General features: G+C 44.9%; 1 protein-coding gene across 2 annotated transcripts; it reads left to right on the forward strand.

Moving 5' to 3' along the window:
* Nucleotides 1-240: 240 nt before the first annotated feature.
* fbxl4 (F-box and leucine-rich repeat protein 4) lies at nucleotides 241-21,565 on the forward strand. Of its 2 annotated transcripts, XM_021596403.2 has the most exons (9): nucleotides 241-449; nucleotides 4,304-4,584; nucleotides 4,768-5,110; nucleotides 7,106-7,442; nucleotides 8,635-8,879; nucleotides 9,305-9,518; nucleotides 18,818-18,889; nucleotides 19,074-19,386; nucleotides 19,602-21,565. In XM_021596403.2, the coding sequence occupies exons 2-9, from the start codon at nucleotides 4,311-4,313 to the stop codon at nucleotides 19,763-19,765; spliced, it is 1,962 nt and encodes a 653-aa protein (XP_021452078.2). In that variant the 5' UTR covers nucleotides 241-449; nucleotides 4,304-4,310; the 3' UTR covers nucleotides 19,766-21,565. The 2 variants fall into 2 exon arrangements, with proteins under 2 accessions (XP_021452078.2, XP_021452079.2); XM_021596404.2 differs by lacking the exon at nucleotides 241-449 and having other exon boundaries at nucleotides 4,449-4,584; nucleotides 4,770-5,110.
* The last annotated feature ends 1,608 nt before the right edge of the window (nucleotides 21,566-23,173 follow it).

Consider the following 23,173-nt stretch of genomic DNA (forward strand, 5'->3'; position numbering starts at 1 on the left):
TGACAGGAGAGTGCTCTGTTAGGAGAGGATAAATGTCACACCACTACATTGTCAGTCAATTCTGACGGACAAATGTTTTATTCACACTTTTTTTTATCAGCCCTGATTACAATCACACACACACACAAACACATCACACACCACACACACACATCACACCACATCACACACACACACACACACACACACACACACACACACACACACACACACACACACACACACACAACACACATCACACACACACAGACAGTTGTAACAAGAATAAATCTGTTTCCAGTACAAAATACTATAATTCCCATAATGCTCCGCTTCATCGGCGTTAATTCTCGATGTAAACAGAAGTGAGAAGAAAAGTCTATGGTTTCAGGATTTCTGCTAACATTAATCTCAGATATGGAACAAAGACAGCCTTGCTTTGTGAACGCTTAATTTGATCGACTGTTAACGTAAGTACATATGTAATCCTTGTTACATGTGTTCTTACTATTGAGTCTGCCACAGTAGTTTGCTCGTTTGCTAGCCATCGCTAACGTTCTAGTAGCTATCTGGCTGCGATATGCTACTTCAATGTTATTTTGGGACAAATGTCATATTATCATGTCTTCTGAATATTAGATGAAGTGAGCATGTGCATCAACTTTAACGGAACCGATTTATTTATTTTTTACTGGTTTATTTGTGGTCCGCCACATGTCAAGATGATCACAGCTAAGCTAGCCACATTTCTGGGTGATTTTGACGTTCATGTGTGTGGGTTCCGTCAAGGCGACAAGTTGGTTCACTAGTTCACAAGTTGGCTAGCTGTAGTAACGTTAAATCACGAGAACAACTAACGTTACAGCAACAACATCGACGTAACGAGCTACATCTGGCATTCCTGCAATGGCATGTTCTGTCGCTAGTTGACAGGTGTTTGGGGTAGGGTTAGCTTAGCTAGCTATGTCAATTCTAGCTACGTACATTGGCTAGGATGGGGGTATAGACCCACGGGAGAGGGAAGTAGAGGAAAGATCATTTGACACACTGCAGCATCCCACTTAAAACCTTAAGCTGGTCCCTCTTTTCTCTCTCCTCTTTATTGCCATGTTATAACCAACAGCACACAGCAACGCTGACCATATTGTGCCTTTTATGAGAGATTTGCATTCAGAAATGCAAGGTGCCTCACTTTCGAGGGGCCGATGCGGTAGCTTCTCAGTAATTGTTTGTCCCGTTTTCGAGAAGACCCTCTCAGAGGGAACGGATGTGGCGACTATGCAGAGTCTCCCTGCCATGACTTTAGTAAGCCGTGGGTAGAAAGAGGCCTTGTTCTTCCACCAGCTCAGAGGATCTGCAGCTCCTCCAAATAGGATCGGACCTCCATTATGGCATCTGCTGAGGGATTCCTTCGTGCTGCATCCCCAGTTGCTCTCTCGTCAAACAGCATCCAAACAGCAGACGTTTTTGGCACTACTGCTGGTGCTTCTGCTCCATCGGATCCCTCTTCTTCCTGGTGCCTGAACCAGCTGAATGCTGGGGCTGTCCCTCCCTGCAGCTGAGGTCATTCTTTGAAGAGCCTCATGAATCGCTCTGGCATCACTGAAGGCTAACTTCTTAAATCTGGGGTCAAGTACAGCGGTTTCTGATAGCATGTGATTATATTCCATTCTGTGGAACTTTCTGTCCATTGATGGACATAGGGTGTCCATCAACTCTATCACATGTCCTGTGGTTACATTTGCTTCTCTCTGGCGGCTGGCTGTGATTCGCTGCAGACCCTTACACAGGAGTATCCTTTTTGAGGCTGTCACATAGCTGAAAAGAGAGAACAGTAACTTAATAGTTCAGGTTCATGTTCTGTCTACTGATACTACATTCTCATCTACTGGTCATATACATATATAATACTGGATTAAATAATGATGTAGTAATAACTGCTTACTGTACCTCTCTCCACTGATCTCCACAGTGACCTGCTCAAAGGGTTCCTGGACTCTGCACACCTCCTCCACCACCTCCCATTCCTCTTGGGTCAGAGCATCAACAGGTGCATTGACAATGGCCAGGGTAGAGATGATGGCATCCTTAGACTCAAGAAACCGCTTCAGCATATAAAATGTTGAATTCCACCTTGTAGTGCAGTCTTGTTTAGGCCTCAGCTGAGGCATCCCCATCTGGAAGTATTCCACAGATGCTTTCACTTTGTCCACAGTGAGCTTCATCACCGTCACAGCATCTCTTACAACCAGGTTGATTGTGTGGGCAAGACATGGATGATGTGTCCATTTGAACATTTTCACGGCTTTGGTTATGTTAGCTGCATTGTCGCTAACACAACAGACCACTTTTCCATCTACTTGCCATTCTCAACAGTTCCTCTGCCAAGTTCTCTGAGGTGTGTCTGTCGCTGAACTCAAAGCAGTCCATAAGACAGCTAGACATCGACAGATCTTCAATGAAGTGACATGTAACCGACATGTAAGAAGTGGTTACCTTTGATGTACAGCATTCAGTGGTAAGGCAAACTGCAGAAGCTTTTTGGACTCTTTCACGCACTGAAGCCTGTGTGCTCTCCTACAGTTGTGGAATAACTGATTTTGAAATGGTTCTTCTGCTTGGAATTGTGTACATTGGATTTTGACATATACATATAATTTCTTAAACCTCTGTCCTCCACCATTGAAAATGGCTGGAAATCGGTGGCAATCCTTTTAGCCAATGCAATATAATTTTGGCCTTGTTTTGCTACAGACATAGACGTTTGGCATAAACTGGTCCATAAAAGACTGCATTGCCGTGGGTCGCGTAGTAGGCCTACGTGACTGAGTGGGTACGGAGGTGCTGGCTCCACCACTATCACTAGCAGGCCCGCTAGTTTCTCGAAGCTCCGCTACAGCTAGCTTCACAGTTGGGTGCACAGTTCACATATACCGGTGTAGGTTGTGCGTAGAACCGGCTTTATATGAGATTTTGTTTTGGCAAATTCTACACTGTGTTCTAACATTGACTACATTATTAAACTGCATCCAAATGCTATAGCCTGCCTATATGCTATGGGTCATTTGATTGAGACCACACTAAATAGCCTATAGGCGCACTTCAAATTGCACACCCAGCGGAGAATCAGAGATGATTGGTGGCATCGATATATATATATATATATATATTTACTAACTCAACAAAAAAAGAACCGTCCTCTCACTGTCAACTGAGTTTATTTTCAGCAAACCTAACATGTGTAATTATTTGTATGAACGTAACAAGATTCAACAACTGAGACATAAACTGAACAAGTTTCACAGACATGTGACTAACAGAAATTGAATAATGTGTCCCTGAACAAAGGGGGGGCCAAAATCAAATGTAACAGTCAGTATCTGGTGTGGCCACCAGCTGCATTAAGTACGCAGTGCATCTCCTCCTCATGGACTGCACCAGATTTGCCAGTTCTTGCTGTGAGATGTTACCCCTCTCTTCCACCAAGGCACCTGTAAGTTCCCGGACATTTCTGGGGGAAATGGCCCTAGCCCTCACCCTCCGATCCAACAGGTGGACAGTCTGAGCACTGATGGAGGGATTGTGCGTTCCTGGTGTAACTCGGGAAATTGTTGTTGCCATCCTGTACCTGTCCCGCAGGTGTGATGTTCGGATGTACTGATCCTGTGCAGGTGTTGTTACACGTGGTCTGCCACTGCGAGGACGATCAGCTCCCTGAAGCGCTGTCTTATGCGTCTCACAGTACGGACATTGCAGTTTATTGCCCTGGCCACATCTGCAGTCCTCATGCCTACTTGCAACATGCCGAAGGCACGTTCACGCAGATGAGCAGGGACCCTGGGCATCTTTCTTTTGGTGTTTTTCAGAGTCAGTAGAAAGGCCTCTTTAGTGTCCTATGTTTTCATAACTTTGACCTTAATTGTCTACTGTCTGTAAGCTGTTAGTGTCTTAACGACCGTTCCACAGGTGCATGTTCATTAATTGTTTGTGGTTCATTGAACAAGCATGGGAAACAGTGGACGTGTCGTTTTTTGCTGAGTTTATACAGCCTTAATAAGCAATTCATTCTAAAACACAGAGAAATACATTTCATAAATTACAAATGACATGACCCACCACTGGACTAAATAAAAAATAAATACACTTTTTTTTCAATCCATCCCTAAGACCGATACATTTGCTTATTTCTTAGCAATTTGTGGGGAAAAAGGATTGTCCCAAAGTTTTACTACTAGCACTCTTGAAGATCATCGGGGAATATTTTTCTGTCTTGCTTTTCTAACTCTTGTCTTGTGTGTCTTTTTGTCTCCCCCCTAACCCACAGGTCCTGTATGTGGCTGGGGCTTGTAGCCTGCGTTGTGTTGGGCACAATCCCCCGAGCCAGGCGGGCTTCTGGGGCCGCTTCCCGAAAGCCACACCCAGCCCACTGCTCCCCTGACCCACTGTTCCTTATGCTAACCTTTCTGAGCATGTTTTACTACATCTGTCTGCGGCGCCGGTCCAGGAGCGGAACTCGGGGTGAGGCGCTGACCAGCAGGCGCGCCGTGGAGTCAGGCCAGCGGGCTACCCTGCCCATCAGCGTGGAGGTGGAACAGTATGCCAAAGGTAGGATCATTCACCTGCTATTGTGCCCTTGAGCAAGGCACTTAGCCCAACCCCTTAAAATAGCTCCAGGTGTGCTGCACTGGAGCCGGCACTGTGTGCTCCTCCCATAATGTGTGCTGTGTGTTTGTCTGCTATTGTCTGGTGGATTGGGAGCAGATGGACTAACCTTATCCTATCCTATAGAGGTGCTGGACTTCAGCTCCCACTACGGCAGTGAGAACAGCATGTCGTACACCATGTGGAACCTGGCCGGCATGCCCAACGTCTACCCCAGCTCTGGGGACTTCACCCAGACGGCCGTGTTCAGGGCCTACGGGGCGTGGTGGGAGCAGTGTGCCAGCGCGCCGCTTCCCTTCCGCCGCACGCCCAAGGCCTTCCACAGCCAGGACTACATCGAGCTGGCCTTCGAGGAACCCGTCTACCCCACAGCTGTGGAGGTGCTGGAGACCTACCACCCGGGTGCTATCGTCCAGATCATGGCCTGCTCCCTCAACCCCTTCTCCCAGAACCCTCCCACCGACGTCCGGTAAGGACCAGTGGTGGTGTGGGACTCGGGTTGTAGAAATTTATTCTATCATGAAATTTTTGTTTTTCGTCCATAGCCACTTTCACACCATCCCTGTATATCACCCTGCATCCCACTGCTGGCTTGCTTCTGGAGCTAAGCAGGGTTGCTTCTGGTCGGTCCCTGGATTGGAGACCAGATGCTTCTGGAAGTGGTGTTGGAGGGCCAGTAGGAGGCACCCTTTCCACTGGTCTAATAGCCCAATACCCCAGGGCAGTGATTGGGGACATTGCCCCGTGTAGGGTGCTGTCTTTTGGATGGGACGTTAAATGGGTATCCTGACTCTCTGTGGTCACTAAACATCCCATGACACTTATCATGAGTAGGGGTGTTAACCCTGGTGTCCTGGCTAAATTCCCAATATGGCCCTCATACCATCACGGTCACCTAATCATCCCCAGTTTACAATTGGCTCATTCATCCCCCCTCCTCTCCCCTGTAACTATTCCCCAGGTCGTTGTTGTAAATGAGAATGTGTTCTTAGTCAACTTACCTGGTAAAATAAGGGTACATTTATATATATTTGCTTCAATCTCTCAACACAACCGGTGCTTCTATTTGAGTCAGTCGTCTATTTCCTTAATGCACACAGCTGTTGCTCAATACATTTCTGAAAAGACTACCACATTGTTTATTGTAACCATTATAATAGCAAATCTATCGAAGGTCAAAGTTGCAAAGACTAGGCTGCCTATCATACACCCCAATTTCGCCCTTCAGCACCATGGAGAGCAGTATCGGTAATCACTGAAGTCACCTTTTCTTTTTGGTGGCGTCATGGCTAGCAACAATGACAGAATTTTGAAAGAATGTTTTTAATGCACATGACCATAGGAATATCAAAGCTGTGTCCATGGTAACCTCAAACCATTAATTTAGATCCAGCGTTTATTTGAAACAGGCGTTTATGTGCTGAAATGTGTGCAGCTGCCCGGCTATTAAAATGGACAGGTGTGTGTGTGTGTGTGTGTGTGTGTGTGTGTGTAGAGAAAGTATGAATGTGTGTGAGAAAATTAAGTACTGAGTGAGGGTGTGCATAGTCGGTGCAAAAATAAAACTGTAATACAAGGTTCAATGCATATAGTCCATGTAGCCATTTTGTTATCTGTTTAGCAGTCTTATGGCTTGGAGATGGAAGCTGTTCAGGAGCCTGCAGTTGTCATACTTGTTGCTCCGGTACCAGTTGTTGTGCGGAAGCAGAGAGAACAGTCTATGGCTTGGGTGGCTGGATTCTTTTACAATTATCCTGGCCTTCCTTTCACACCGTGTGATCTAGAGGTCCTGGATGGCAGGGAGCTCGGCCCCAGTGATGTAGTGGGCTGTCCGCACCACCCTCTGCAGTGCCATGCGATCGAGGGCGGTGCAGTAATCACACCAAGCAATGATGCAGCCAGTCAAGGTGCTCTCAATTGTGGAATGTAGTTTTTCTATTAATAAGTTAATAGACCAATAAGAAAGAGAGTTCCAAACCTCTCTGCCAATAACAGCTCATTTTCAGTTTTCCCCCTCTCCACTCAGACCACTCTGACAGTCCTAGCAAAATTCTTGCTTGAGAAACTGCTCTTTGCTAAGAAGCCATTTTGTTTGTTTTCAATTAAACGGCTGCATTGGACCTTTTTAAAGTCATGCTTGTACTTTTATTTGTATTTCTTTTAACATGTGGGTAGTTCTGGGAATCTAACCCACTGTCCTGGCGTTGCGACCGCCATGCTCTAACAACTGAGCTACAGAGGACCACAACGGAATGTGTCTTTGTACTCTATTGGCTGGTTTCCCAGACACAGATTAAGCCTAGTCTCAGAATAAGAAGCACTTTCACTTAGATTCTCCATTGAGCATGTTTTTATTAGTTCAGGACTAGGCTTAGCATGGGCAAACTGCCCTAAGTGAATGTCTCAGATTAAAGAATGGTGAGTCTGTGTGTACCCCGTGACAGGTGTACCTCTCTGTCCCCAGGTGGGAGGTGTTGTGGGCTGAGGAGCCCACCAAGGTGCTGACTCCCCAGGCCAGGCAGTTCTCTCCCAGCATCAAGCAGCTGAGTTTCCCCACCAACTTGATCCGCGTGGAGGTCAACAGCTCCCTGCTAAAGTACTACACGGAGCTGGACGCCGTCGTTCTGCGTGGCCAGAAAGAGAGGCCCATCCTCTCCCGTTATAAGATGCCCAGGATCGACATCTGTGACCTGAGTGACAGCGATGAGGAACTGTCTGACCCGGGAGCCTCCTTCAGACAGGCCAGGGATGGCAAGCACATTAACCTAGGGAATGGATACTTTGATAAACTGCCCTACGAGGTGGGAAGAATACGCTATTAGACACTCACATATACTACAACACTCGTATATGGCTGCTGGCTGCATTTTCTGTCCACAAAATGGCACTGAAATTTGAAAAAAAAGGTTGGCAATAGTTGCAGGACAATTGCAAGATGCTGTTTTCCAAACAATTCTCGCTTTGGTTTTAAAGATGGACTATGCAGAAATTGCTCCGCCATTTCCTGTTTGCAAACATGTGACTAGTTCACCTGATTTTAGCTTATGTGACTAAAACAAGCAAACATAGTGTAGAGAATCATTGTACCATCTGAACTGCTATGAAATATATTTTTCATAACATAATCAGCTGTTTGAAGCTGGTGTACAAAACTGCAAGTAAAAGACACAGAAACTAAACTTAACAATGGGAGCATAGAAATAGCACACACAGAAGAGATATAATGCTTCTTAGATGTGGTTTTAATGAGAATGACAGATCTATAACATATGATATATAATTTCTATGTGATTTGTTTGGCGTCACCCAAAAAGTGACATATTGCAGTTTTAATTGTAGTCCCATCTACTGAAAATGTTTATGCTTAGGGTATCTTGGGCTGTTTTTTTTGTACTTTGCCAGGACTTAATTTGACAAAAAGATGTCTTCCATGGACCTACACATACCGTCTTGGACCCATGGAGATATTTGATATTAAGCTTACAAAATAGTCATGTTCATGTTATAAAAGACATGTCATATTTTCTAAGACGAGCTGTTCTCTTGGTTTTATGTACTGCTCTCCAAACCGCTGCCATTCACCTCACTCCTCACAACCGATGTGTGTGTGTGTGTCTGAAATACAATATAGCTATTATCTGCTAGTGGATACCCTGTTGAACACACAGTGTATTGTTTATTCACTGCACACATACACACCTATTCTCTCTCTCTACCTCTGTCTTACTGAGAAGCACACTTCCATATTGCACGAACAGGCAGACTCACTGCCACAAGGATATTGCTTTGTGTGTGTGTTCAACATACACTGTTTTATATTATTCTGCTCTGCCTGACATCATCCCTTCTGTCTCTTTCTTGCTTTCTTTCTTGCTTTCCTTGTCTCTCTCTTCCTCCATCGTTATTTATCCTTCTCCCTCTACCCCCTCTCCCACCATCCTCCCTTCACTCTTATTATCTCTCTGTAATTCTCTCCCTTCTCTCCCCCTACAGTTGATCCAGCTGATAGTTAGCCACTTGACCCTGCCCGACCTGTGTCGCCTGACCCAGACCTGCAAGCTACTCCGCCAGCACTGCTGTGACCCCCTCCAGTACATCCAGCTGAGCCTGCAGCCATACTGGGCTCGCCTCAGTGACACCTCCCTGGGCCACCTGCAGGGCCGGTGCACCCTGCTCCAGAGGCTCAACCTCTCCTGGACCGGTAACCGTGGAGCCCTCACCCTCACCGGCTTCAGCAGGTGAGGCATGGGGCTGGGGGGGACTAGAGAATCTGGACATTTTGTGGTTCATCGGTGTCTGTCTTTAGAGTGGCATGTGTGTGCCCATCACTTCGGTTGATTTCAGGGTGAGGAACCGTCTGTGTAAATATTGGACTATAAATTGTGCCTTTCTGTATTTTACTTGTGCTAAAATCTTTATTGTATTCTACTGAGCCATTTACTTTATGTTCGTATTCTCTCATTATTTCTTGTTGTTGCATTGTCGAGAAGGAACCTGCAAGTAAGCTTTTTTTTTTTTTGGACAGCGTATACCATGTGTATCCCGTACATACAACTAATAAAACTTGAAACTGAAACTAACATAAAGTTGTCAAATCCTGAACTTCCGTGTTAATGTTGTTGCCATGCCACAACACAGGTCTGACCCCCCCCCTCCCTTTCAGCTTCATGAAGGCGTGTGGTGGGAGCCTGGTGTGTCTGGAGCTGTCGTGTTGTCACTTCCTGAGTGAACCGTGTCTGGAGGTCATCTCCCAGACGTGTCCCGGGCTGCAGGAGCTCAACCTGTCCTCGTGCGACCGCCTCCACCCCCAGGCCTTTACACACATCTCCAAGCTCACCCGCCTGCGCCGGCTAGTGCTCTACCGCACAAGGATAGAGGTACAGTGCCTTCAGAAGTACCCCTTGACTTATTCTACATTTTGTTGTGTTACAGTCTGAATTTTCAAAATGGTTTAAAAAAAAAAAACACCTATCTACACACAATACCCCATAATGACAGTGTGTACCCCATAATGACTGTTTGGCTCCAGTCTGTTTTATTTTTTATCCTGAAAAACTCATCAGTCCTTAATGATTGATTACAAGCATGCCACTACTATGCTTGGACATATGGAGAGCGGTACTTAGTAATGTGTTGTATTGGATTTGTCCCAAACACAACACTTTGTATTCAGAACAAACATTTTTAGCAGTATTATATTAGTGCCTTGTTGCAAACAGGAAGCATGTTTTGGAATATATTTATTCTGTACCGGCTCCCTTCTTTTCACTCTGTCAATTGGGTTTGTATTGTGACATAACTGAGGATGGATCAACAGCATTGTAGTTTTCTCCTTTCACAGCCTTTCAACTCTGTAACTGTTTTTAAAGTCCCCATTGGCCTCGTGGTTTCCTTCCTCTCCAGCAACTGAGTTAGGAAGGAAGCATGTGTCTTTGTAGTGGCTGGGTGTATTGATACACCATCCAAAGTGTAATGAGTAACTTCACCATGCTCAAAGGGATTATTCACTGTCTGCTTTTTTTTTTTTTTTTTACCCATCTACCAATAAGTGCCCTTCTTTCTGAGGTATTGGAAAACCTCCCTGGTCTTTGTGGTTGAATATGTGTTTGAGATTCACTGCTCGACTGAGGGACCTTATATGTTTGGGGTAAAGAGATGAGGTAGTCATTCAAAAAACATTAATTTTAGAACAGCCTTTCTTTAAATTACTATAACGGCCACGAACGGCCTTGTTTTTCAAACGATAATATCTGTGTCGATATTGCAAAGTGAACTTTCTAACAACCTTTTGTCGTATTGGCGTGGCTGTTGTCGTCGACCGGAAACAGGGTATGCTGTCATTTGTTGTCAATGTTTGATGCTGTGAAACTTGGGGAATAGCTCACAGATTAGCAAATCATAATTTGGTTGGTACAGGCCAGCACATCCGTGCCAGCGGTCAAGATCGAATGATTGCTCTCTGTCTCATGGAAATAGTTATTCGATGTAGCAGATAGTGTGGTCCAAAAGGGTTACTTCACTAGAATTCTTTAACATGAATAGTCAGTGTCTCTACCTCGGCACTGCAGCTCAATTTCTCTCTCTCTCTCTCTCTCTCTCTCTCTCTCTCTCTCTCTCTCTCTCTCTCTCTCTCTCTCTCTCTCTCTCTTCTCTCTTTTCTCTCTTCTCTCTTCTCTCTTCTCTCTTCTCTCTTCTCTCTTCTCTCTTCTCTCTTCTCTCTTCTCTCCTCTCTTCTCTCTTCTCTCTTCTCTCTTCTCTCTTCTCTCTTCTCTCTTCTCTCTCTCTCTCTCTCACACACACACAGTACTGTACTCACATACTGGAGAGACTTGGGTCACTCTGTTTTCATGAATATATAATCTGGGTCTATAAGTGTTGAACATCCAAAATATTTTCAGAGAATTAAGCTCAAGGAGATAAGAGCATTTGTGTGTTACATAAATTACATGAGTTTATTTACAAAAAAATGTAATTGACAAAAAAAAACACACTGCAATTTGACATACCTGGTATCAAGCAGAAATGGACTTGAAAAATAATAATAATTTTGATGCCCATCAATGTTACAGACTTGCACTATCATATTTATGCCGATATATATTATGTTAACTAATAGCAAAGAAAAGTTTTGGAATTGGCCTAATCAAGACCAAATTAAATCTGTGTGACATGATACCCTTTGGATTTATCATTTTAGAATGTCAGTGTACTAGCTAGTTCACAGTGCAGGTTTTAATCATGACCAGAGGGACTGCCTAAGAGCCAAATTATCCTAGGTAGATTTAAAACAGCATAATTCTGTGTTTCTGGTGAGAACTGGCAAAATGTTTCACAAACTCATCCATGTTGAGGGAGCATGCCCTCCTTGACTCAACACTGAGAATTCCGAGGTGACTTAACATGTCATCAACCATTGTTGTCTTAAGGTGGGTTTAAATCAGTTTTGAAGCTGAGAAGCTTCTCTCGCAAGACACACTGCTGACTGTTGTAACAACAGAAATCTTACAAAGTCGAAAGCCGCTTGGTTTGATGAACCTCATGTTTGAGGTCCTCTAAGTCTGACTCAAAGTTCTGAGGAAAGGCAAACAGAGGCTCCTCATTCAAGAATGTTGTACTCTTTGGGTTGAGAGACTGGATCCCTTGCATTATCTTGCAAGTCTTTGAAAAATGCCTCTGCAGCTCAGCTGTGATAGTGTCAAGCACCTGATAAAAGAGCTCTTTGGAAGCTCTCACCATCACTTTGGTCTCTATTTTTCTGTGCTACAGTGCTCATCATCAATGAGTCGTAAAAAAGTTGTTATGGGGCTTTTACACACTGTTTGTACACTTATTTTGCAGTGCTCTTCAATCTCTTCAACTAGGGATGCACAATATATCAGTGAACATATCGGAATCGTCCGATATTAGCTAAAAATGCCAACATCGGTATTGCATCTGCCAAGTTTAATGCCGATGTTAAAAACCGATATCAAAGCTACCTTGCATACCTAATATAACGTACAGTTGAAGTCTGAAGTTTACAAACACCTTACCCAAATACATTTCAACTCAGTTTTTCACAATTCCTGACTTTTAATCCTAGTAAAAATTCCCTTTCTTTGGTCAGTTAGGATCACCACTTTATTTTAAGAATGTGAAATGTCAGAATAATAGTAGCGAGAATGATTTATTTCAGCTTTTATTTCTTTCATCACATTCCCAGTGGGTCAGAAGTTTACATTCACTCAATTAGTATTTGGTAGCATTGCCTTTAAATTGTTTAACTTGGGTCAAACGTTTCGGGTAGCCTTCCACAAGCTTCCCACAGTAAGTTGGGTGAATTTTGGTCCATTCCTCCTAACAGAGCTGGTGTAACTGAGTCAGGTTTGTAGGCCTCCTTGCTCGCACATGCTTTTTCAGTTCTGCCCTCACATTTTCTATGGGATTGAGTTCAGGGCTTTGTGATGGCCACTCCACTTGAAACTAGGGGGCACTATTTTCATTTTTGGAAAAATAACGTTCCCAAAGTAAACGGGCAATTTTTTCAGGACAAGATGCTAGAATATGCATATAATTGACAGCTTAGGATAGAAAACACTATAAAAATTTCCAAAACTGTAAAAATATTGTCTGTGAGTATAACGAAACTGATATTGCAGGTACTTCCGGCGCCGACAGAGATGGCCGCCTCGCTTCGCGTTCCTAGGAAACTATGCAGTTTTTTGTTTTTTTACGTGTTATTTTTTACATTAGTACCCCAGGTCATCTTAGGTTTCATTACATACAGTCGAGAAGAACTACTGAATATAAGATCAGCGTCAACTCGCCATCAGTACGACCAAGAATATGTTTTTCGCAACGCGGATCCTGTGTTCTGCCTTACAAACAGGACAACGGAGCGGATCCCATGCAGCGACCCAAAAAAACGACTCCGAAAAAGAGGAAAACGAGGCGGTCTTCTGGTCAGACTCCGGAGACGGGCACACCGTGCACCACTCCCTAGCATTGTTCTTGCCAATGTCCAGTCTCTTGACAACAAGGTTGATGAAATCCGAGCAAGGGTAGCATTCCAGAGGGACATCAGAGACTGTAACGTTCTTTGCTTCACGGAAACGTGGCTCACTGGAGAGACGCTATCCGAGGCGGTGCAGCCAACGGGTTTCTCCACGCATCGCGCAGACAGAAACAAACATCTTTCTGGTAAGAAGAGGGGCGGGGGCGTATGCCTTATGGCTAACGTGACATGGTGTGATGAAAGAAACATACAGGAACTCAAATCCTTCTGTTCACCTGATTTAGAATTCCTCACAATCAAATGTAGACCGCATTATCTACCAAGAGAATTCTCTTCGATTATAATCACAGCCGTATATATCCCCCCCCAAGCAGACACATCGATGGCTCTGAATGAACTTTATTTGACTCTTTGCAAACTGGAAACCATTTATCCGGAGGCTGCATTCATTGTAGCTGGGGATTTCAACAAGGCTAATCTGAAAACAAGACTCCCTAAATTTTATCAGCATATCGATTGCGCAACCAGGGGTGGAAAGACCTTGGATCATTGTTACTCTAACTTCCGCGACGCATATAAGGCCCTGCCCCGCCCCCCTTTCGGAAAAGCTGACCACGACTCCATTTTGTTGATCCCTGCCTACAGACAGAAACTAAAACAAGAGGCTCCCACGCTGAGGTCTGTCCAACGCTGGTCCGACCAAGCTGACTCCACACTCCAAGACTGCTTCCATCACATGGACTGGGACATGTTTCGTATTGCGTCAGACAACAACATTGACGAATACGCTGATTCGGTGTGCGAGTTCATTAGAACGTGCGTTGAAGATGTCGTTCCCATAGCAACGATTAAAACATTCCCTAACCAGAAACCGTGGATTGATGGCAGCATTCCCGTGAAACTGAAAGCGCGAACCACTGCTTTTAATCAGGGCAAGGTGTCTGGTAACATGACCGAATACAAACAGTGCAGCTATTCCCTCCGCAAGGCTATCAAACAAGCTAAGCGTCAGTACAGAGACAAAGTGGAATCTCAATTCAACGGCTCAGACACAAGAGGCATGTGGCAGGGTCTACAGTCAATCACGGACTACAGGAAGAAATCCAGCCCAGTCACGGACCAGGATGTCCTGCTCCCAGGCAGACTAAATAACTTTTTTGCCCGCTTTGAGGACAATACAGTGCCACTGACATGGCCTGCAACGAAAAGATGCGGTCTCTCCTTCACTGCAGCCGAGGTGAGTAAGACATTTAAACGTGTTAACCCTCGCAAGGCTGCAGGCCCAGACGGCATCCCCAGCCGCGCCCTCAGAGCATGCGCAGACCAGCTGGCCGGTGTGTTTACGGACATATTCAATCAATCCCTATCCCAGTCTGCTGTTCCCACATGCTTCAAGAGGACCACCATTGTTCCTGTTCCCAAGAAAGCTAAGGTAACTGAGCTAAACGACTACCGCCCCGTAGCACTCACTTCCGTCATCATGAAGTGCTTTGAGAGACTAGTCAAGGACCATATCACCTCCACCCTACCTGACACCCTAGACCCACTCCAATTTGCTTACCGCCCAAATAAGTCCACAGACGATGCAATCTCAACCACACTGCACACTGCCTTAACCCATCTGGACAAGAGGAATACCTATGTGAGAATGCTGTTCATTGACTACAGCTCGGCATTCAACACCATAGTACCCTCCAAGCTCGTCATCAAGCTCAAGACCCTGGGTCTCGACCCCGCCCTGTGCAACTGGGTACTGGACTTCCTGACGGGCCGCCCCCAGGTGGTGAGGGTAGGCAACAACATCTCCTCCCTGCTGATCCTCAACACTGGGGCCCCACAAGGGTGCGTTCTTAGCCCTCTCCTGTACTCCCTGTTCACCCACGACTGCGTGGCCACGCACGCCTCCAACTCAATCATCAAGTTTGCGGATGACACAACAGTGGTCGGCTTGATTACCAACAACGATGAGACGGCCTACAGGGAGGAGGTGAGGGCCCTCGGAGTGTGGTGTCAGGAAAATAACCTCACACTCAACGTCAACAAAACTAAGGAGATGATTGTGGACTTCAGGAAACAGCAGAGGGAACACCCCCCTATCCACATCGATGGAACAGTAGTGGAGAGGGTAGCAAGTTTTAAGTTCCTCGGCATACACATCACAGACAAACTGAATTGGTCCACTCACACAGACAGCATTGTGAAGAAGGCGCAGCAGCGCCTCTTCAACCTCAGGAGGCTGAAGAAATTCGGCTTGTCACCAAAAGCACTCACAAACTTCTACAGATGCACAATCGAGAGCATCCTGGCGGGCTGTATCACCGCCTGGTACGGCAACTGCTCCGCCCTCAACCGTAAGGCTCTCCAGAGGGTAGTGAGGTCTGCACAACGCATCACCGGGGGCAAACTACCTGCCCTCCAGGACACCTACACCACCCGATGTCCCAGGAAGGCCATAAAGATCATCAAGGACATCAACCACCCGAGCCACTGCCTGTTCACCCCGCTATCATCCAGAAGGCGAGGTCAGTACAGGTGCATCAAAGCTGGGACCGAGAGGCTGAAAAACAGCTTCTATCTCAAGGCCATCAGACTGTTAAACAGCCACCACTAACATTGAGTGGCTGCTGCCAACACACTGACACTGACTCAACTCCAGCCACTTTAATAATAAGAATTGATGGGAAATGATGTAAATATATCACTAGCCACTTTAAACAATGCTACCTTATATAATGTTACTTACCCTACATTATTCATCTCATATGCATACGTATATACTGTACCCTATATCATCGACTGCATCCTTATGTAATACATGTATCACTAGCCACTTTAACTATGCCACTTTGTTTACATACTCACCTCATGTATATACTGTACTCGATACCATCTACTGTATCTTGCCTATGCTGCTCTGTACCATCACTCATTCATATATCCTTATGTACATATTCTTTATCCCCTTACACTGTGTACAAGACAGTAGTTTTGGAATTGTTAGTTAGATTACTTGTTGGTTATTACTGCATTGTCAGCACTTGAAGCACAAGCATTTCGCTACACTCGCATTAACATCTGCTAACCATGTGTATGTGACAAATACAATTTGATTTGATTTGAAAGCCTGAGAGAAATCCAATCAGGAAGTGACTCATGTTTTGAAAGCTCTGCATTCCGATGCGTCCCTATTGAGCAGTGAATGGGATATCAACCAGATTCCTTTTTCTACGTTCCTTTTTCTACATTTTCCGGCGTTGTCGTGACCGCAATTTCCGGACGAATTCTCAGCCAAACGTGAAGAACTAACGGAGCTGTTTCGGCTACAAAAATAATCTTTATGGAAAAAATGAACATTTGCTATCTAACTGGGAGTCTCGTGAGTGAAAACATCTGAAGCTCATCAAAGTTAATCGATTTAATTTGATTGCTTTTCTGATTTTCGTGACCAGGTTGCCTGCTGCTAGCTAGCCATAATGCTATGCTAGGCTATCGATAAACGTACACAAATGCTTGTCTTGCTTTGGCTGTAAAGCATAATTTCAAAATCTGAGATGACAGGGTGATTAACAAAAGGCTAAACTGTGTTTCAATATATTTCACTTGTGATTTCATGAATATTAATATTTTCTAGTAATATTTTTTGTCCGTTGCGTTATGCTAATTAGTGTCAGTTGATGACAATTCTCCCGGATCCGGGAGCGGTACTTCCAAGAGTTAAGCCATTTTGCCACAACTTTGGAAGTATGCTTGGGGTCATTGATTGTCCATTTGGAGGACCCATTTGCAACCAAGCTTTAACTTCCTGACTGATGTCGTGAGATGTTGCTTCAATATATCCACATCATGATGCCATCTATTTTGTGAAGTGCACCAGCCCCTCCTGCAGCAAAGCACCACCACAACATGATGCTGCCACCCCCGTGCTTCATGGTTGGGATGGTGTTCTTCGGCTTGCAAGCCTCCCCCTTTACCCTCCAAACATAACGATGGTCATTATGGCCAGCAGTTATGTTTTTGATTCATCAGACCAGAAGACATTTCTCCAAAAGTACGATATTTGTCCCCATGTGCAGTTGCAAACCGTAGTCTGGCTATTTTATGGCAGTTTTGGAGCCGTGGCTTCTTCCTTGCTGAGCGGCCTTTCAGGTTATGTTGATATCAGACTCGTTTTACTGAGAATATTGATACTTTTGTACCTGTTTCCTCCAGCATCTTCACAAGGTCCTTTGCTCTTGTTCTGGGATTGATTTGCACTTTTCGCACCAAAGTACGTTCATCCCTAGGAGACAGAACGCGTCTCTTTCCTGAGCGGTATGACGGTTGCATGGTCCCGTGGTGTTTACACTTGCGTACTATTGTTTGTACAGATGAACGTGGTACCTTCAGGCATTTGGAAATTGCTCCCAAGGATGAACCAGACTTTTTTGTCTGAGGTTTTGGCTGATTTTCTTTTGATTTTCCCATGATGTCCACAGGTACACCTCCAATTGACTCAAATGATGTCAATTAGCCTATCAGAAGCTTCTAAAGCCATGACACAATTTTCTGGAATTTTCCAAGCTGTTTAAAGGTCAACTTAGTGTATGTACAGTCAACTTAGTGTATGTAAACTTCTGACCCACTGGAATTGTGAGGAATTGTGATACAGTGGAATAATCTGTTTGTTAACAATTGTTGGAAAAAATACTTGTCATTTACAAAGTAGATGTCCTAACCGACTTGCCAAAACTATAGTTTGTTAAAAGTGTTTGCTAAGTAGCATATATTGAGACGATGTTGTAACACAAATGATGCCATATTTTTAGGCTGATGCACATGGGTATATTGGTGGTGTATGGGTTAAGAGGTAGTTGAGCTTTCTATCAGATACATGGCCTGTGCATGGCACCATTGTGGTTTACGTAGGACTAATTCTCTGGTGTCATCATTTGTAATGAACTCAGAGCTCGGGTACTGTTCTTGCCCAGGCCTGCTACAAAACCTTACAGGGCATTTCTGAGTGTTGTTCTCATGTTTCAGCCTTTCCTAAGGCAAACACCATACCGTAGTCTTTCCAGTGTAGTGAGGTTGAGGTCTAAGCTTTCAGGTCGTTTACTGCAGGCAGACTGAGCAGGCTGTGTGTTTGTCTCCAGTCCTATGTGTCATCCAAGCCCTGTTGTCTGTCATTAAGCTGTCATTAAGCTGTCACTGGTATAATTAAATAGTTCTCTGGCTGCCAAAAGTCATAAAAAGAGACCACTAGACGCACACTCTTGAAACACATAGCATACACATTAGAGATGCTTGCTAAAGTACACAATCACGCACACCCAATTGCCATTGGGTGGCATGTTGACAGTTCCACATTGAAATCCCACCTCTATCCCTGTCTAGCAATGGTGGATAGGTGATAAGCAAATGGATATTTTTTTTACGCTTTGAAATGTTACACTACCATAATACTGTTGAGTTATGTGTTTGCCAGACCAAGTCGTCTTGGAGAGATATTGAATAACATGGGGTAGACCTGTTATTGTAAAATGTTGACGCGACACCTTTGATGCACATTCCTCAGTCTCATTTTACTGTGTGTGTACAAAAAGGGGTGCAATCATCATATTTTGGGTCAGTCGATAGAAACTTAACTCAACTTTGACATTTTCTCTCTCTCTCTCTCGCTTGCTTTGTTTTATGTTGCTGCAGCAAACAGCCATGTTGCGCATCCTAACCTTCTGTATTGAGCTGAGACACCTCAACCTGGGGAGCTGTGTGATGGTAAGATGCCCCCCACAAATGCACTCGCTATCATACCCTGCTCTTGCGCCAGAGAGACATTCTAGGATCAGCCTCACCCCTCACCCCTTAACTCTGAACCACAACCGAGAATCATGACAATTGATTCAGTCATTCTGTGCTGGCTAACAGCCCCAAGGTCACCGCCCCTATGTTCTCCTTGCAGATAGAGGACTATGACGTGGTGGCCAGCATGCTGGCTGTCCGCTGTCGCTCACTGCGCTCCCTGGACCTGTGGCGCTGCAGAAGCCTGTCGGAGCGCGGCCTGGCCGAGCTGGCTGCAGGATGCAGATTACTGGAGGAGCTGGACCTGGGCTGGTGCTCCACACTGCAGAGCAGCTCGGGCTGCTTCCAGCACCTGGCCCGCAACCTGCAGTGCCTGAGGAAGCTCTTCCTCACCGCCAACCGCACCGTGTGCGACTCGGACATTGAGGAGCTGGCTGCCAACTGCCCCGCACTGCAGCACCTCGACATACTGGGTGGGTACTACCTCCCTCTTCCTTTCTTAATCTGTCTCTCTTTCTCTCGTTCTATCACACCAGTTTATATTAAGTCATTTTAGGTAGAACCACAGATGTGTTCACACCCGATATTTGAATATAGTATTTTACTTGGGGCATTTAGAACACAGTATTCATCAAGTGGTCACAAATGTTGCTCACTTATGTGGTATGTTTGTGTTGTTGATTGACAGGCACCCGGATGGTAAGCTCCTCCTCCCTGAGGAAGCTGCTGCAGGCGTGTCCGAAGCTCCTCCTCCTGGACGTGTCCTTCTGCGCGCAGGTGGACGCCCGCATTGTCCAAGAGCTCTGCGGACTCTTCCCCAATGTGGCCATCAAGAAGAGCTTTACCCAGTGACCTCACCCAGCCACACCCTCACACAGGGGCAGTGACACAGGGACACCGTCACAGCGACACCAGGGGGAGGCACTACTTTTGACTAGTGGGGTGGAGTATTACTGAATGCCCAGTGGGTAGAATGAATGGGGTCTGATGGCCGAGAGCACTGAGGCCTATTATAATATGGACTAAATGGTTAGGAGTGACATGAGCATCGGCTGAACACCTCACCTACATCTCAACACAGTCTCCTCATGTTAAGCCGCTGAATACAAGAGAGAGTCTTGAGAGGAGAAACTGGTTGAAATCAGGGTCACGGGTGCCAAAGTCGCTAGATTTCATTGTTGGTCAGCCTAGTAACTGACACATCTGGTGGCGGCTGCTTGTCATCTGTCCACCCCTCCTGTGACTCATTTGTAAAATGTCTGACCTCAGTGTTTTATCGGAATCTGAAATCTCAGGGGTTTTATCTTGTTCATATTGTTCAATTATTATGTAGATGTTTTTTTTTTCAGAAACCAGCAGAAGAGCCTCCTTTTATTCTGAGAGAAACATTTGAGTCCTGTTTGATTTGTTCTGAGACAACGAGAATTCTGGGAAAAATGTACATTGGGCACTGATACTGAGACAAAAAATGTTTTTATGTTGAATATTGTGCAAATTGTATGATTGTAAAATGATATCAATATCCTTAATTATTTATTGATCTTGTAATATATTATTGCACATCTCCAATGCTACGTTAGCATTTCCTTTAAACTGAGACTCAGCGATACGAGCAGCAGTGTGAAACAAATATATATTTAGGAATAAACGCTTTACAATAGGCTGTACATGTGAGCACCCACAGTCCCGTACAGAGCATCTTCGCATGTGCATGGGAGATCGCTTCACTCTCCTGCAAATGTGATAGCTGAGGGACAACTACTGCGGAGTAGATTAGCCTCTCGCTTCACTCTCTTCGTTGTTGGGGATATTGGCCTGATATGCAGCTACTGGAATTTGTATAGCTGAATCTACCTTTAAGCAAAACTTGGGAGTGTCATTTTGAGCAGTAGCTAGCTAGTATGTGAGGTATTTTTGTGCCTTATATTCATGACTGAATGTGGTGTCTGTGTCAGTGGTTGTAATGCTTTGCTTCCTGCCCTCTACCAAAGTTACCATCAAATCCCAGGTCCCTCGCTATAGCTTCGTTTGACCAGTGAAGAAACCCATGCAGATCTGTCATCTTGATTTGACATATGCAAAGCCATATTTATTTTAAGCAGAATCTTATCGCCATCTTTCAATTCCCTTTTTTTATTAAGTGGCAGTTATGTCTGCTTTTTGGATTACATATTATTTTATCTGTGGGAACGTGGTCTGGTCACGCTCAAATCACTAAAGTAACCTGCACAGGGAAACTATTGAAAAACACATATTAATGTTAACATTCGTGCAACGAACACACACAATCTGTCATCCCGCTACACAAATCTAGTTTCTCTCCTTTGTCCGGTCACTAGCTGACCAAAGTCACCACAGTTTTCGCCACATTGTAATGCTACTTTTATTTAGAGGCATTTATTGATGTGGACCTGCTATTTTTTGCATTGATGGACTTTCCCCCAGTCAGTTTTGGATGCGTGTGTGTGGTCAAACTTAGTGCCATTTGTAGAACCTTTAGTAATGTACCCTTAACTAAGTGTGAATGTCAGGTGTGGTGTCGTCAAGACTCACTGGCAGATAACCACTCGAAAGTGTTGAAAAAGGTTGCACCTGTACTACGACGAAACTGGGTGCTTTAATTTGAAATAAAATGAAGGTTGATGACTGAGACTACGTATTTATCCCCAACTGTATGTCCATTGAAATGCCAGGGTCGACTACTGCCTTGTATTTCTGGCTCATAGTGTACAGGGTGCTGACATTACACCGCCTTGTTTTGATCACTCTTTAATTAGAAAGGTGCCATTACAGGGTTCTCTGGCTTGTCCCTGTAGGATCATTCTTTTTGGAACCAGGTAGAACTTTTTCACCCAACAAAGAACCCTAAAATGGCACGTTTCTTCAGATGGAAAAGGGTCAATGTCGAACCCTTTTTTCTGAAGTGCCTTATCGTGAGCGGTGACTCAACAGTAATGACTATATTGAAGTGTAGGGGTAAGGTCACCTTGCCTGACGACTCAAACTGAATTTTTTCCCGCTGCTCTGTCGTTTGCTACCAACTTCAGTCTGAGGTTGCCATCATTGAAGTCGTTTGTGGTGACGTCAAAATGACGGGTGTTGTACCAAACAATGTAATCAGCGATTGGATCATCTCTAACCAATCGGAGTAACAAAGCCAATGACACATTTTCAAACCTCCGCTTTACACGTAGGCTTTACACTCGTGTGTTCTGGCTCTTGCCCAGCCCATCTGTTTCTGGGACCAATCAGAACGGTTCATGTTTTTTTCCGTTCTAGAAATTGTCATATAGGTACTCCGATCCAGGCTCATTGTAGAGAAGAGACATCCGTGGGCGTGGCGTAGCAATTTGGCCGGAGCAAGGCGTTTGGGTAGCCAGGCAAAGGGCCATCTTGTGTTTCTGGAACAACTAGAGGCTATTAGTCAGGTTGACTGGGAGTTCAGCATTAGCCTTAACCCTCTGCCGTTTTACTGCCTATTAATACTACAGGGAGAAGTGACATTCGCGTGTCTCCTTAATTGCCTTTTAATGAATTGTTTATGCCCGAGTTTAATGATGTATATTGTGGCCCTGTAATGTGCCCTAATGATGGAGAACGAGGCGGCCGCCGATGAAGTATTAATTTGGACTGCCTCCCAAATGATTACTGCACCACCGCCGCTGCCTGTCCCCCCCCCCCCCCCACACACACAGAACGTGATTCATGGAGACTTTCCGCTCGATGCAGCGGCTTGATTTTTCACTGTCTTGCTCTACTATAATCCTGATGCATCCGTAGGGGATCCTCAGCAATTAGTTTAGCGTGTATTTGTTTTTGCAAGAGCCAGGCCAGATGAATCTAGAAGAAAAAAAGTCTGGATGAAATTATTGCCTCTTAAATGTAAAAGTTCTGAAGTCAAATGTTTGTACCCTCAACAAGTGTGGAGCAAGATGTTAACTGTCCCAACAGATGATGTTGAACTATTGTGGTTACTGCTGGTCTAACAAGCAAATATCTAAGCATGGCATAATGAGAGCTTCCACACTACTGAGCCGAACCAAGCTTGGCCTGGTTATGGATCCACCATAGTTGCTGGAACTAGGCGGGAAAGGATCATGCGAAAAGAAAATAACTGCGCCAGCACAGGTCGGATCTTGTTGGCACACTTGCGTGAAAAAGCAGTGCTTGGATCAGTGATGTCACTGTTGGAATTTTCCCTCTGTCCAAGCTGTAGTTTTTTCAGAATGGTGGTGTTCCTTTGTTAATTTTATGGTTTCC

This window comes from Oncorhynchus mykiss, chromosome 3 (genome assembly GCF_013265735.2).
Source record: "Oncorhynchus mykiss isolate Arlee chromosome 3, USDA_OmykA_1.1, whole genome shotgun sequence".
In the NCBI taxonomy this organism is placed as follows: Eukaryota; Metazoa; Chordata; class Actinopteri; order Salmoniformes; family Salmonidae; genus Oncorhynchus; species Oncorhynchus mykiss.

Excerpts from the sequence above, each read along its gene's own strand:
- fbxl4 (XM_021596403.2), top strand. The coding sequence starts at position 4,311 with ATGTGGCTGGGGCTTGTAGCCTGCGTTGTGTTGGGCACAATCCCCCGA. Across the intron at positions 18,890-19,073 it reads ACCTGGGGAGCTGTGTGATG|ATAGAGGACTATGACGTGGT; the intron begins GTAAGATGCCCC and ends TTCTCCTTGCAG. Across the intron at positions 19,387-19,601 it reads GCAGCACCTCGACATACTGG|GCACCCGGATGGTAAGCTCC; the intron begins GTGGGTACTACC and ends GTTGATTGACAG.